Source organism: Pipistrellus hanaki (genome assembly GCF_964339955.1).
Source record: "Pipistrellus hanaki genome assembly, chromosome: 6".
Classification (NCBI taxonomy): domain Eukaryota; kingdom Metazoa; phylum Chordata; class Mammalia; order Chiroptera; family Vespertilionidae; genus Pipistrellus; species Pipistrellus hanaki.
Window position 1 is genome coordinate 83,874,005 of NC_140508.1, and position 15,357 is coordinate 83,889,361.

General features: G+C 44.6%; 1 protein-coding gene across 18 annotated transcripts in view; it reads right to left on the bottom strand.

Annotated features, from left to right (window-relative positions):
• The window catches only part of PTPRT (protein tyrosine phosphatase receptor type T), an 856,519-nt gene that overhangs the window by 64,746 nt on the left and 776,416 nt on the right, over positions 1-15,357 (bottom strand). For 13 of the 18 annotated variants that reach the window (XM_084887522.1, XM_084887521.1, XM_084887516.1 and 10 more), the window contains one exon: positions 6,351-6,541. In XM_084887522.1, the coding sequence (XP_084743648.1) occupies positions 6,351-6,541 (191 nt within the window). The remainder of the gene's footprint in view (positions 1-6,350; positions 6,542-15,357) is intronic. The other 5 variants (XM_084887520.1, XM_084887514.1, XM_084887517.1 and 2 more) reach the window with 1 other exon arrangement.

The following is a 15,357-nucleotide window of genomic DNA, read 5'->3' on the forward strand; positions in this document are numbered from 1 at the left end:
AAAGTAGATAGTTGGGTATATGAGTTTAGAATTTTTGGAAAAAGCCTGGGCTGTGGAGAAAACTTTGGTAGTATCCCCAGAGAAAGGTGTCCAGTAGTACTATCAGTAGGAGGAGAGCCAGCTGGCTTGCACATTAGTTCCTACATAGACTCTCAAAATATCCTGGATAGAAGTGCTCTTTGGACCATTTTGACCAACCCCCTCACCCTCATTGCATAATTATGTAAATGGAGGCTCAGAGAGAAAGAGCAACCTGCCCATGGTCACCATACACTTAGTGAGAGACAGGATTTGAATCCAGGCATTTTGACTATCAATTAGGGACTATTCATACATAACTTCAAGTCATAGGACTTAAAATATATATATCTATATATCTATATCTATATCTATATCTATATCTATATCTATATATATATATATCAAGAGACTCAAGTTTTCAGGTCAAAGAGAATGAGCTGATTTTACAGCTCTGCATGAGAGAATGTGTGTGGGTTTGCGTGGGCTCTGGGCCCAGTCTCCTGTTTCAGGCAATCCCACTTTTTCCCTGAATCACTTTCCCAGCCGCCTACCTATCTGCTCTTCCTGCTCAGATTAAGTTACATCTAAAACACAAATCCAGCTTAAAAATCCTGCTTCCTTCAATTTATCCCATGGCCCCTGGAGTAAAATCCAAATTCCTTAGCCTGACAAATGTCCCCTTGTCTCCCCTATTGACAATTTCAGGCCCATCTCCCTCCATGTTTCCTCCCCTGGTTTATATGTAACCAAACTTCTCCCAGTTCTGGTAACTCAACCTACTGTGCATAACACCATGCCATAGTTTGTCTGTCCTAGTCCTTCCCTGCTTTTATTTGGTTATTCCTACTTCTCCAGCTTCTGTCCAGGCTTTATGTTTCCCAGAAAGCCACGGGCCACCCACCTCGAGGCTAGGTTTACTGCATCCCATCCCCAACGGCATATCTTTATCGTAACATTTGGCCAAGATAGTGAAATGATCAGTTCATATGCCTGTCTGTAAAAACAGGCTCCAAGTTCCTCAGAATGCTCTATGTCATCTCCTCTGTTCCAACAATCTCATACAATGTCTGTTTGTGGAAAGTACTCAGACATCTTAAAGTTGAAATTACTTGAAGTTCAGTGTCTGATCCCTATCTTTTTCTCTGTTCACCTACTTGCTGACTTTAAAGTCTTATGGCTTTACTATCACCTATATGTCAAAATTCCCCAACGTTTTCTCCCCAGCCCAGGCTTTTCCAAATTCTATATTCATATACCCAACTACCTACTTTCCATGTCTACTAAGATATCTAGAAAACATCTTAAACTCAGTTTAAAATCAAACCCACAATTGCTCCATTGTCCCCAGGTCTTCTCTACCTGCAGCTTCCCCATGTCCATTGGTGGCCACTCCATTTTCCAGGGGCTCAAGTAGTAATAACCTTGGAGTCACCCTTGATTCCTTTCTCTCACATGCCATATTTGAGCTGTTAGAAAATCCTATGGGCTCTATGCTGAAAATATATTTAGAATCCAACCACTTCTTACCACCTCCACTGCCACACCCTGGCTTGAGTCACTGTTGTCTCTCACCCGAGTTTCTGCTGTGGCCTCTTAACTGGTCTCCCTGCTTTTACTCTTGCCTCATGTTGTCTATTCTCAAGGTTGTAGTAAGAATGAGTCTTTCAAACAATGTCAGATTGTTATCAGGGGTCTTCTCAAAATTCTAGTGGCTGTCATTTCATTAAGAGTAAAAGCTAAAGTCCTATAATGGCATAAAGGCATTACGTGGTCAACCCTCTTTATTTCTCCAATAGCATCTTCTATTAGTTTTGCTCTTTGTTCACTTACTCATGACAACCTTGGCCTCCTTGTACATGCCAGATATATTACTTTCTTATCTGGAACTCTCTTCCATCATGTCTCTGCTCAAATGTCATCTTCTGATTAAGGACTATCCTTCTCCCCTATTTAATATTGGAGGCCCCTCCTTCACTCCATGTCCCCAGGATACCCCATCTCCCTTCCTTGTTTTACTATTTCCTCCCCCATCTATGATATATTGTATCATCCAAGGATTGTATTTTCTAATACCTCCAAGTTCTGCATCCTCTCTTAGAATCTTGCAATGCCTCCTCCACCATCTATGGAGACACACACACACACACACACACACACACACACACACAGAGAGAGAGAGAGAGAGAGAGAGAGAGAGAGAGATCTACTTTCTCTTCCCTAGAACATATACAGTTATTACTTGCTTATAACCAATAGCATGTGGTAGTAGTGATGCTGTGATGTCCAAGTCTAGGTCACAAAGGGTGATTACTTTCTACCTTGTTAGCTATGAAACTCACCTTTGGATCTAGGAGCGACCACGTAAGACATTCATTATCCTGAGGCAACCATGTTGTTAGGAAGGCCAGTCCACCTGAAGAGGCCATGTGTAGGTGTTCTAGCTGACAATCCCAGCTGAGATCTCATCTGGAAGTTTGCATCAATCACCAGACATGAAGTAAAGACCCTTGTAGATGCTTCCAGCCCCCCAGCCTTAGAGCCTTCCAAGTCCAGGCTTCAGATACCATGAAGCAGACACAACTATTTCCCCTGTGCCCTGTCTAAATCCTGACTCACAGAATCAGTGGGCACAGTAAATTAGTTGTTTTATGCCACTAAGATTCAGGGTAGTTTATAACATAGTAAACAGTACTTGTCACTAGCACATGGCATTATTTATAAACATATCCCATTAAGTGACTGTACAATAATTTAGTTTTAAGTCTACTGCTATTTCCTGTTTCCCCTGATGGAACAAAAGCTTCATGAGCTTTGTCTGTTTTGTTCACTCTCATATCTAAAATATCTGGACCAGACCTTAGGAATAGTAAATACTCAGTAAAAATTTAATGAATAACTTTGTGATTGTATGATTGAACTGAATTTTAGAAGACACAGCTTCCTTATTGCATAGAGGTTCTTTCTATGGCAACTTGTCAAGCCTGCTCGTTGGTATGAAAAACCAACACACTGAGCAGTGTAGGGGAGTGACAGGCCGTAAACAAAGCACATGGCATGCTGTTTGAAAGTGGGATCGACACCCAGGCATGTTGTCTTATAGAACACAGTCTTCCAGCAGTGCCGGGACTCCTGTGCAGCATGTAGACTCCAGGCATCACAGGGGCCTGATGATCAAAGCCATACCCGGCGAGAATCTAGGAGAGGGAACTGGCACAACGTGGAAAGACTCCCATTCAGCAATGTTTTTCAATTAGCCTCCAGTTAATCGGAAAGTGCTGTTAACTAGAAGCTAAGCATTCCAGCTAACTGGTTAATATAATTTGGAACTAATTGAGGTCAAGGCTAATCTAGTTAGTGATATTTCCAAATGATGGGACAACATGTATTATTTTTCTTTTTCATTATAAAGGCAGTTTACTTCCATGCCAGAAAGTTTGGGAAAAACAAATGCACAAACAAACAGACATTGTATCAGGGTTACATTGCCTCACTTTTATCACTGTGTCATGGTTATGGAAAAGTGCTGTCATCTGAGTATTTGTCTGTGTGGTGTGTGTCCCCCATTGTCAGATGTTGAAACTTAACCCACAACGTGATGGTATTAGGAGAGGAGGCCTTTGGGAGGTACGTAGATCATGAGGGTGGGGCCTTCAGGAATGGGATTGGTACCCTCATAAAAGTGATCCACAGAGATCCCTCACTCTCTGCCATGTGAGGACACAGTGAGAAGATGGGCATCTGTGAACCAGAAAGTGGGCTCCCACCAGACACTGAATCTGCTGACACCTTGATCTTGGACTTCCCTGCCTCTAGAACTGTGAGAAATATTTTGTACTGTTTATTTAAAAAATGTTTAAAAAGTGCAAAAAGGCCCCACCCCATTTTTTTTTAAATCAACCACACAGGGATGGACACTTTGAAAAGAGATATCAATCTGGATGGCAATGCACCAAAGTAGTCAAATGTTCTTGTTTTCAAACTTTAGATCCTAAGTTCTGACGACAGTGTTTCTCAGGCTTTGACTACTTGTCACCCTTTTTGATGTCACACTGCTCCCCTGGTGTTATTTAAAACTTTAAAGCAAAGTAAATATTATGACTGACATAGTAAACTACCATGATATTGAATATACCTTTGCAAACAACACAACCTTTCCTGAACATTCACTCAATGGATCTATATAGGTGTGGATAAGCAGACAGACAGACAGACAGACACACACACACACACACACACACACACACACACACCATCTCTCATACTTTAAGAGCTTGAGACCATTCAGCCAATGCCCTGGTAGGTAAGGCCCAGGCACGGGAGGTAATGAGACAATCTCCTTTAACTCTTATCCTGACATCCTCCAAAAATTTGCAGGCAGCATATGAAAAATGCTGTTTTCCTTTGACCACATTTGCAATGAACTGCCTGTTCTCCTAAGTGGGTCGGTAATCACTCATGTGCATTGACACAAACACAGCTGCTCTCATAAATGTGTCCAACATGCCCCTTGCCACCACATTTTACACTCTCATAAAGGTTTAGCACCAGATAGGCCCTCAGAAGTCATCTTATCCAAACTTCTCACTCAGCCAACAAAAGAATTTTAATGCTCAGGTGACAAGATGAGATGCTAAGATCACACAATGTGTTGCACTGGAGCCCAGCTTTCTGGCCCCCCTCAGAGCACAGTTTCATGACCTCACAGAGCTTCTGCAATAATTGCTTGGTCTGCTCCTTCTCAGAATATAGTCTAAGAGATAAACTTAGTCTGCATGATCCAGAATTCCAACTGGGTAGAATCTGAGTTCATGCCTTCTCATAGTACACATGAAACTGAACTGAGAATAATGGGGGCACATGCTGCGTGTGGAAAAAGAGCCACAAAAAAACTAGCTCATATGACTCAGAGCTTAGCACACAGTAGGTGCTCCCAAGATATTTTGGGAGGGAGGAGGGAGAGAGAAAAGGAAAAGTGAAAAAAGGAAATTCCTTTTTGAAGCTGGCTGCAAATGCATTCCCACTTGGGAGTGGAGGGTTGCGGGGCTCCTCTGGGGGAGAGAGGTGCTTTTTAGTTCAGGAAGCATCTTAATGAGTTTCCCTTCAATTTTATTTCACTTTTTTTTTTTTTAGTTGTAAGAAGGGTTGCCTAATAGGCAAGCTTTGAAACAAAAGGAGTGAGACAAGGAAAGCAAAATTGTTCTGCCTCAGAAAGGAAAGAGTGTGGGCCTTTTCCTGGCTGCTGGAAGAAGGGAAAAATGGGAGTGTTGAGGACACTAAAAAGAACTTTTGGGAAAGGCGGTGGGTGTAGAGACCTGTGAGGAGATGAGAACCGTAGGACTGCTTTTATTCAGGTACTTCTAGTGCTTTGCTGCAAGCCACCACCCCTGGCCCCGTTACCACGCAAACCTCAGTAGCAACCGCCCCTCATAAAACCCTAGGGTTAGAGATGCTTTGGGGGTAAGGGAAGAGGTGTCCCATGCAGAGGTGAGAAGAAGGTACAGAGAGGGGACAGAGGCACCGGAGATGAGGTATTGACCTGGGGGCACTGAGAACACAATGGAAGTGTGGGAATGAGGCAAGAGGAGCCTAGGAACAAGCAAACCTCCCAGATGCACTGGCAGAGAGACCTGCTGGCTTCCCTCAACATGGGGGCTGGAGCCATCGGAGCTGCATACTGAGTGAAGCTGTGACTCCAAAGTGCAGAAACTTTGGAGATAACTGAGCAATAAAAGGAAGAGAGAGAGAAAGAGAGAGAGGGGGGGAGGGAGGAAAAAAGAAGAAGAAGAGATAGAGAAGAAGAAGAAGAAGAAGAAGAAGAAGAAGGAGGAGGAGGAGGAGGAGGAGGAGGAGGAGGAGGAGGAGGAGGAGGAGGAGGAGGAGGAGGATGAGGAGAAGAAGAAGAAGAAGGAGGAGGAGGAGGAGGAGGAGGAGGAGGAGGAGGAGGAGGAGGAGAAGGAGGAGAAGGAGGAGAAGAGAAAAAGAGAGAGAGAGAGAGAGAGAGAGAGAGAGAGAGAGAGAGAGAGAGAGAGAGAGAGAGAAAGAGAAAGAGAGAAAGAGAGAGCAAAAGAGAGAGGGAGAAGGAAAGGGGAAAAGAAGGTTTAAGGGTCTTCATTGGTGCTTCTCAAATGTAAAGGGTATACAAGTCACTGAGGTTCTGTTAAAATGCGGAAGATTCAGTAAGTCTGGGTGGGGCCAGAGATGGTGCATTTCCAACAGGTTCCCAGGTGACGCTGATGCTATGGGTTCAGAGATCATACTTTTAGTAGCAAAGCGGTAGCCCCAGAAGCTTCTGCACCCATCTGGGAGTGTCTGCACAGGCGGTCCCTTACCTCGTATTCCTCCTTGAACCCGTAGCCCTGGCCTCTCTTCATCTGGGTGATGTGCTGCAGCAGATCAGCCACGCGGATGGCCGGTTGGAACTGGTCCCGGGGGTAGCTCATCTCCATGGGGTCGCAGGCCCGGTAGGGGTGGGTCTGGATGGTGAGGGTGGGCTGGGACAGCTCTCCGCGGCTGCCATCTGCTTCAAAGAGAAGAGGCAGAACAGACCATCACCTACGGGAGTTTTGCCCTCGGTGCTCTGTGCCTTCCCTGGTGGGACCCGAGGAGGCCAGAGGGAACTAACTCATTACTCAACTGGTAAGTCAGAGAAAGAAAAGAGTCACATTGCTTCCAAGTGGGGATAGACTTAAAAATTAAATCAACAGTCAAACGTGTGAACACAGCAGCCCTTGGTTCATTCCATTTCACGGTGCATATTGATGGAGTAAAGATTCATATGCCTTTCAGCATAACGATTACTGCTTGTCTCATGTTTTATTCTTATAAGTATATTTCCAGTAGGATATGATGTCACTCATCTAGGGGAAATGGTGAACAACATAGACTGATGTACAAGAACAGACCCAGAGATAAGGAGCCATGATTCAGAATGTTGGACCTCAAAGGGAGGGTGGGGATAAAAGAGAGAGATCAACCAAAGGACTTATATGCATACATATGAGCTTAACCAGTGGTCGAGGACAATAGGGGGCGTAGGGGATTGGAATGGGGGTTGAGGACAAATATGTGATACCTTAATTAATAAAGAAATTTAAAAAAAGACCAAGTCCAGCTGGGACCGGTTTGGCTCAGTGGATAGAGCGTCGGCCTGGGGACTGAAAGGTCCCGGGTTCGATTCCGGTCAAGGGCATGTACCTTGGTTGCGGGCACATCCCCAGTTGGGGGTGTGCAAGAGGCAGCTGGTCGATGTTTCTCTCTCATCGATGTTTCTAACTCTCTGTCCCTCTCAATTCCTCTCTGTGTAAAATCAATAAAATATATATATTAAAAAAAAGACCAAGTCCAGGTTGGCTGCCATCACCACCTTATCCCAGGCCTTCCTTGAGGCTCATCAGGGTGGTCTTGACCAATCCTGGCCAATATCAGAACCACTGAGAAGCCAGCAGGCTAGAGACTGGGAGCACCCTCCTGTTTAGGAAGCAGGGTGCCTGCCTGCAAAGCCTCAGAGTCCTGGAGACCAGGGCCATATGTATGTGTGCTTCGGATCCTGGAGACCAGGGCCACGTGCGCGTGTGTGCTTTGGATCCACTGCCTACATCCCCAGGACCTGGTGTCTCTACCAGTTTGTCTCTGTTGGGTGGTACTCAGGGAGGAAGGAACTGGAGCCCAGCCCCAGCAGGGTCCCTGACCTCTCAGCTTCTCTCCAGCTGTGGCTCTACAGCAGTGAGCACCTTCTGCCTCCTGGCCAGCTCCCCCACCACTGAACACTCTTGCTCCAGGAGGGTCACGGAACCCACCTTGCAGGTAGGGAGGCCCGAACTTGCTCCTTTAGTTCTGCCATTCACTTCTCCCAGGCCTGGGTCCTAAGCTCATTATCTCCTTCATATCATCCCTCCTTGATAAAAGATTGGTATTTCCTCCTGGTAATAATCTTACACCCAGTGCATTGCTTTCACTGTCCTCTGTTAGTTTGGCCCTGGGAACTGACACCTACTGAGGTTGGATTTGAGATTCTCTGTTCCCCTTGGACAACTACCTTCTAGTCCTACCACCTCACTGCTCAGCATTCCTTGCTGGTCTTTCTGGGCCGGTTTATCTTCCCCAGAACCTCTGGGGTTGGTCTGCCCAACTTTTTTCCAATGACATGGAGTCTATGCCCCGGACCTTCTGTCTGTGGCATGTATGAGGTGAGAAGTCAGATTTGATGTATCTCAGCCAGGTGTGTTCAGGCTCAGCCAGGCACCCCTGTGGGACCCCCCTTGGCCTATGCTATACCCATTTCCTGGGAGGCTTAACCTATGTTCCTGATTTTCTGAAACTCATCATTTCAAGACCATGTTTCCTTCAGCTTGGTTGTGCCTCATGTCACAATAACCCATCAGACATGACTCTGCATGTGAAGGTGAGCTCTCCTTCTGTATGACAGCCTGAGAAACACTGTTCCCAGGAAGGAAAGAATTGCCAACACAAAGATCTAGTGAACAGCTTTCTGCACAAGGAAGAAGGGTCTAGGTGAGATGTCAGCACATAAAAATACCGATTATGTTTTCTCCTTGGATTTTAAATAACAGGGAACTCATCCTCCCTGACATTGCTTAAACGTAGTGCTTGGCAAACGTGGCAGCTCCTTCCCTTCTCCACCCATCACACTCTTGTGATGAGGAGTTAGACTTATTGGGAACCCACTCTATGCCAGGGACTCAGGGTGGCACTGGCCGTGCACAGAGCAATGCAGATTCCACCCTCAGGACTTGATGGTCATGTAGGAAAAGAGACAAGAATAGGAGCTGGAGAAGCCAGGTGCTTTTTAGGTAAGAGCAAGGAGGTGGATAGGACGGAAGTAAGGTGGTGGGCAGAAATGTGATGGGACAAGCTGTGAGAGGTGGTGTGAGGGCCCGTCTAGAAAGACTGTGGATGTGCAAGCATCTCCAAGCCAGTGGGAAGCTGTCGAAGGGTTTGAAGAAGAATCCTTCTTTAAGGGCTCCCACTACTTCGTCATGTTGTCATGTCAGCTGCCATGGACATGAGGCATGTTGGGAGCACCACTCCTGTGATGGACTAGGAGGGGGAGAGAGTTGGGGATGGAGAAGCAAAGAGTGCTGGAGCTTACTCCTCTAGATCCTGCCCTGCTCCTCAGGAGAGGCAGAGCTGGAGCCTGGTGAGTGTCTCCTGCCTAAGCCACCATCCCCAGATGTCTTCAGAGACCCATGGTCTCCCCAAGGTCTTGAGGCACAGGCTGCCTGGGAGACCGGCTAGCTGGCAGAGCCTGGGAGACTGGCTGCCTGGCAGAGACAGGCTTCTTGGCAATGGGTACCTGGCAATTTTTGTGAGATGCCAAATGTTTCCAAAACCAAAGAGCTACCAATATGAATATTTTCCCTAAACACATGGCTAGACAGACGGTAAACTTGGTATCAGCAAAACCAACGCTGCAACGGAAAATAAATGCATTTGAAATTGAGCAACTTGTGTTGCTCTAACATTTGTACTAATGTCAATGCTGGAGCTAATGATGCTATGAAGACTCAGAACCAAGGGATTTTCAAGGTTTATTAATTCAACTAGTTGGACTCTTTTTCCAACGCATCCTACCTCACCTATTCCCTTATTAACCTCCGATAATGCAGACGTGGTGCCTTTATCACAGCCCATTTCACCCGACGCACTTTGCTTAATTTTCCATCATTTGGTTTAATGAAAACCCAATTTCACAACTCACTTCTTTCAGGAACCTACAAGTAATGCTACGTTTTTATCAGCCCCAATTAAAAAGCGTTATGACGTTCCTATTCGAGAGGGAGCCTTAAAACCAATGTGCGGTTCTGCCGCTTTCAGAAGGGCGCTGGAACTCACACGGCACGCGTGAAATGTAACTCAAACCAGCTGGCCCAGGGAGAGGGCATTTTTCATTTTTCTCCTCACTGGACCCTTCATTCTCAGATCATTCAACTTCTCATGTATGGGTCCTGCATGTTTATTTATCACATAGTAATATTTTGGGTTTCCTTGGCCCTTTTTCTGCAGCTGTTGCCTAAGCCTGTGAATTCCCTTGCAATAACTCTAGTTGCTGCTCGTGAGGGACTGGTGGGGCGGGCAAAGGGATTTTGGTGACATCCCTAGGTCACCACCATCCCCATTTCCTCCTTTCTGTCTCTTTACCAGGTCCTCGTCCTTCTTCCTTGAGAGTCTGGTTTTGACCGTCTCTCTCTCTCTCTCTCTCTCTCTCTCTCTCTCTCTCTCTCTCTCTCTCTCTCTCTCTCTCTCTCTCTCTCCCCCTCTCCCCTCTGCTACCAGCCACTATATATCTCCCTCTAGCTTCATCCACATATTTCCAATAGCTTGCTAGGAACTGCCACTCCAACTGGTTAACAATATTTACTGAATACCTACACTGTACAAAGCAGGGTGTTAGATCCCTTGTTCACATACAGTGGGGGGGGGGGGGGGGGCGGGAGGGGGGGAGTGTGCTCAGAGGGAGATAAGTGCACGGCAGCCCCAGCAGGAGAAAAGGAGAGATAAGTGTGCGTAAACAAGCCTAACAAAGGTGGGAAGGGACCCGCGTCCAGGAGATGGATGTGAGGATGATGTGCTGCAGAGTTAGGCACCATGGAAACGCTTCCACACTTTAGGCATTCACGCTCCATCTCTGTGGGTTTGGTCCTATCTACCTACCACCTACATTACCTCTGTCCAGTAGAACTTTCCATGGTGCTGAAAATGATCTGTGCTGTGTGATATGAGGGCCCCTCACCACACGTGAAATATGGCTAATGTGACTGAGGGATGGGATTTAAAATTTTATTTCATTTCAATTAATTTAAAGGTAAATTTCCACATGAGGCTACTGTATTGAGCCACACAGATCTAGAGGAAGAAAGAGGCAGGGAGAGGAGAGCCTCTGGAGCTACATGGTGGGGCAAAGAGGCCCAGTGGAAATATATCACAAGCCACATGTGTAACTGAAAATTTTCTCAGAGCAACATTAAATAAAGCAAAAGGGAGCAAGAACACATTTTATTTAACCCAATACAGCAACATGAATATTTCAACATATTTTGCTAATGTATTTTACATTCTTAATTCTCATATTCACAGGTGTTGTGCTTTCACTCAATGTAATGGCAGATGGAATGAATGAACTTCTCTTCCTTAAGTCTGACCAAATGCAAAGGGCAGAACTGGTAAAACTGAGAGTTAGTACAATGCTACCCCCTGTGCCATGCTTTACAAAGTTGAAATGGACATAATACAACTGGCAACTGACATTCATCTACTTTGTTATTTGACAGCGGCCTGGAGGATAGATAAAAAGTGTTTTTTCTTTTCCTATGTCCTTTCTGAGGTTCAGAATCAGAGGCCCTAACAACCAAACATGAGGGGTTGGCATCTCCAAGCCCTTTCTCCCCTCAGTCCCTTTCATGGGGGGTCCCCATTGCGGCCATGAGAACAGATGATGGTCAAAGGCCTTTGTCCCTGAATGCAGGTTCAGTATCAGGAAAAATCTGTGATGGAAACATTCATGGGGGAGGTGCCTTCAGGATTCATCTATTTCTTCCCATATATAAATCAATCCTCGATCCTCCTCTCTGTGGAGGGAGCATCCACGCCCCCCACAGCACCGCATTGGAGGAAAGAACTGTGTCAGATAGGCCATGGGGCGGGGGGATGTGCAAATCCCTGTGCCTCCTGCTTCAGCCACAAGGAAAGGATTCCAACCAGCGAGACAGCGAGGGCAACAATGAGCACCTGCCTGCTCGGATAATGGTAAATGCCAGTCCTGGAGTGGTATCTCTTCCTCAGTTAGAGTTAAGTGGACAGAAACAAACAACATGGGTCTTAGAAAAACCCACATGTTACAAATAAGAAAAAGGACACTTTTGGATGCTGAGAAAAAGATAATTTTCAAAAGAAAAAGCAGTCAGTGTTGGCTGTTTACCCAACCACCATCTGGTACCTCCTTCCTTGCTGGCAGAGCCCTCAAATTAGTTTGGGTGCCTACATATTCCCATGTGACTGGGGAGGATGACCCTCTTCTTATATCTAGGGGCACATTCCACTTTACTTAACAGGTGTCCCTATCCTCTTTGTCAAATTTTCAATGAGAAGGAAGCTCCTAGGAAATGTGTCCTTACTTCTATTTTTTAAAAATATATATTTTTACTGATTTCAGAGAGGAAGGGAGAAGGAGACAGGAAGATCAATGATGAAAGAGAATCACCTAGCAACTGCCTCCTGCATGCCCCACACTGGTGATTGAGCCCACACCTAAGCATGTGCCATGACCCAGAATCGAACCATGACCTTCCGGTTCATAGATTGACACTCAACTACTGAGCCACGCTGGCCAGGCTGTCCTTACTTCTAAAAGGAATATTCCAGTGGTCTCCCTGCTCCCCACATATTACTATAGGTGGGGGTGATGCCTGCAGCTGCGAGGGATTTTGCATTCACGTGGCCAGGCTGAGGACAATGCCCCCGTGAGGTGGGCAAGTGGAGAACTTGAAAGAACTTGGGTCCTTAATGACATCCTTAAGCATCTCCTTCAGCCAACCATAGAACCAGCTCCAACTGTTGACTTCTTAACTTATTCCTTAGACAAATTTGATTTTTCCCCTGTTACTGGAATATTAACCTACATAGAAATGCATTTTAGAAAATGTGGAAGAATAAAGGAAGTGAAAGATTAAATAACAAGACAGATTTTTCAAAACCTGGATCAAGTTAAAAAGCAACTGGAAAAACCCCTTTCTGGGTGCTTGGCTGGTGTGGCTGTGTGGTTGAGCATGGACCCAGGAACCAAGAGGTCACCAGTACAATTCCTGGTCAGGGTACATGCCCAGGCTTGACCCCTAGTAGGGGGCCTGCAAGATGCTTCTATCTCATCGATATTTCTATCTCTCTACCTCCCTCCCTTCCTTGCTCTATGAAATCAATAAAAACATTTTTTTTTTAAAAAAGGAAGAAAAACCCTTGCTGGGTGAGGCAAGAGAAGACTGTGAGGAAACCAAGACACAATGGCGGAATTGAAATGAGCGTTGGAATCTGTAATGAGAATAAGCAATAGGCAGAAACTTTCGGAAGATGAATTTGAGAACCTTGCAGTGAAAATGCAAGGGTATAACAATGAGATGTCTATTTCCTCTGTATCTATCGTCTGCTCATGTGTGTTCATGTGCGAAGGCACCAAAAAGACATTTTCAGAGAAAAGAAAACAGACACATAACAGCCACATAATTGGTGTTGCTCAAGGAGAGAAGCGAATAAATGGAACAGAAGAAATAATAAGAGGCATAATGCAAAAGCAGCTCTTTGGCAGAATAAAAACCTAAGTCTTCAATCAAGAGTTCACGTACAGCTTAAAAATAGGACAGATCGCATGATACAATTGTTTAAATAGTATTGATATAGAAATGCTCAGATAAACATCTAGGCTGAGAAAAATGATTATAAAAGAAAAGAAACAATGGTAACCATATTTTCTGTTGCCCAAATGTAAATGTCAGAAAGCAGCGGAACACAATTTTTGAGAGGAAAATGCTGTGCTCCAAATGACATACTGATATGCGTTGTTTTTCATTGGGAGGCTACTGGCTCAGATTCTTGTCTAGAGGCATGGGGAGATGGGGAAACAAACAAACAAACAAACAAACACTCCACAAGGTTGGCAGTAGGCATTTTATAAAAGAATCAATTTGTTAAACACCAAAATCAGATGTGAATATAAAAATTAAAACAAATGTGAATGAAATAGAATAAACTGCAAAAATAGGGTTCTTATAGAGAAATTATATAAAAATGTAATATACAAATTCTTGCCTAACGTATGAAATTTTACCAGCAAAAACCAGGAAGTAGGTGACGGATGCATCACTAAAAATACAAGCATATCAGCTTCTGGTTGCCAGATGGGAGGAGGGTTGGGGGATGGGTGAAAAGGGGAAAGGATTAAGACGTGCAAATTGCCAGTTATAAAACAGTTCTGGGGATGTAAAGTACAACACTGGGAATATAGTTAATAATACTGTAATAACTATGAGTGGTGTCAGATGGGTACTAGACTTCTGGGGGTGAGCACTTTGTAATTTATATAAATTCTAATCACTATGCTATACACTTGAAACTAATAAATGTCAACTGTAATTAAAAAAATCTTTTAAAAGTATATCTTCACTTTTCATGACAGACAGTCGACATATATCAATCTTATTCTTAAAGGATCTCAAGCACATAAGGTCATATATGTGTAAGTGTGTGTATTTAAGCTAAAGATATCAATTGGTAGAAAAAGAATGGTATGTAGCTTTCAAATAGAGGCAAGGAAACCATGGACCTTTAGCACATGTGGTCTGTGTGTGCATTTATGTTATTGGTGTGCTAGACAAAATGCAAACACAGAAACCTGTGTAACCACCACTGAACATCCCCTGTTCTGACAAGTCAATGAAAAACCACCCTATAGAGGTATTTCCATAATTCAAGACATATTAATGCCCCCCTCTCACCCCCCAAACCAAACTACCTCCACTGAAGAGAAACTCACAGAGGGAAAATAAAATATAAAGAATGACAAGCCATCTGAGGAAGCTTGTTCCCATAAGGGGGGAGTCGGGAGACACAAGACACAGAGAAATATGCCTCCCAAGAATGGAAAATAATAAAACAATCAAAGAGACTATAAAATAGCCACATTCGATTGATTAAAGAGAAAGCGGAAGGCCTGTGCACCACAGCAGTAACGCAACCCATCACGGAAGAAGGATGGGCAGGTTTGAAAGTACAAATTTAACTTCTGGAGATGACAAATCTAGTCACTGAAGGTAGAAAGCGAGTAAATAAATATAAGAACAGATGTTAATGGAACACAATAGAAGCTAAAGACACAATAACGAAGCAGAAGAAAAGTAAAAGCTGGCTCTTTCCTTTGAAGAGACCAATAAATTAGACAAATCTCTGCTAAAAATGACAGAGGGGGGAAAAGACACAAATAAACCACTTCCCAATTGCTAGAAATTGGCAGAACACGTTTATCACATGCTCAGACTGGAGAGTGAGTACATGGCCCAGCAAACTGTGAACACATCTGAAGACGGATGACGGTGGCAGAGACAGCAGCCACAGGTCAGATCAGCCCATCACCAGAGCACCGGCTTTCTTCTTTTCTTATTTGAGATACCTGTAGATTCATAGTCATAAGAAATAACAAAGAGAGGCTCTGAGTACTCTTCACCAGTGTTACCATCTCGCATAGCTGAAGTACAACGTCACAATCAGGAAACTGGCACGGATACACTCCGTGGACCTCACTCAGGTCTCCACAGATTTACATGTGCTTGCGTG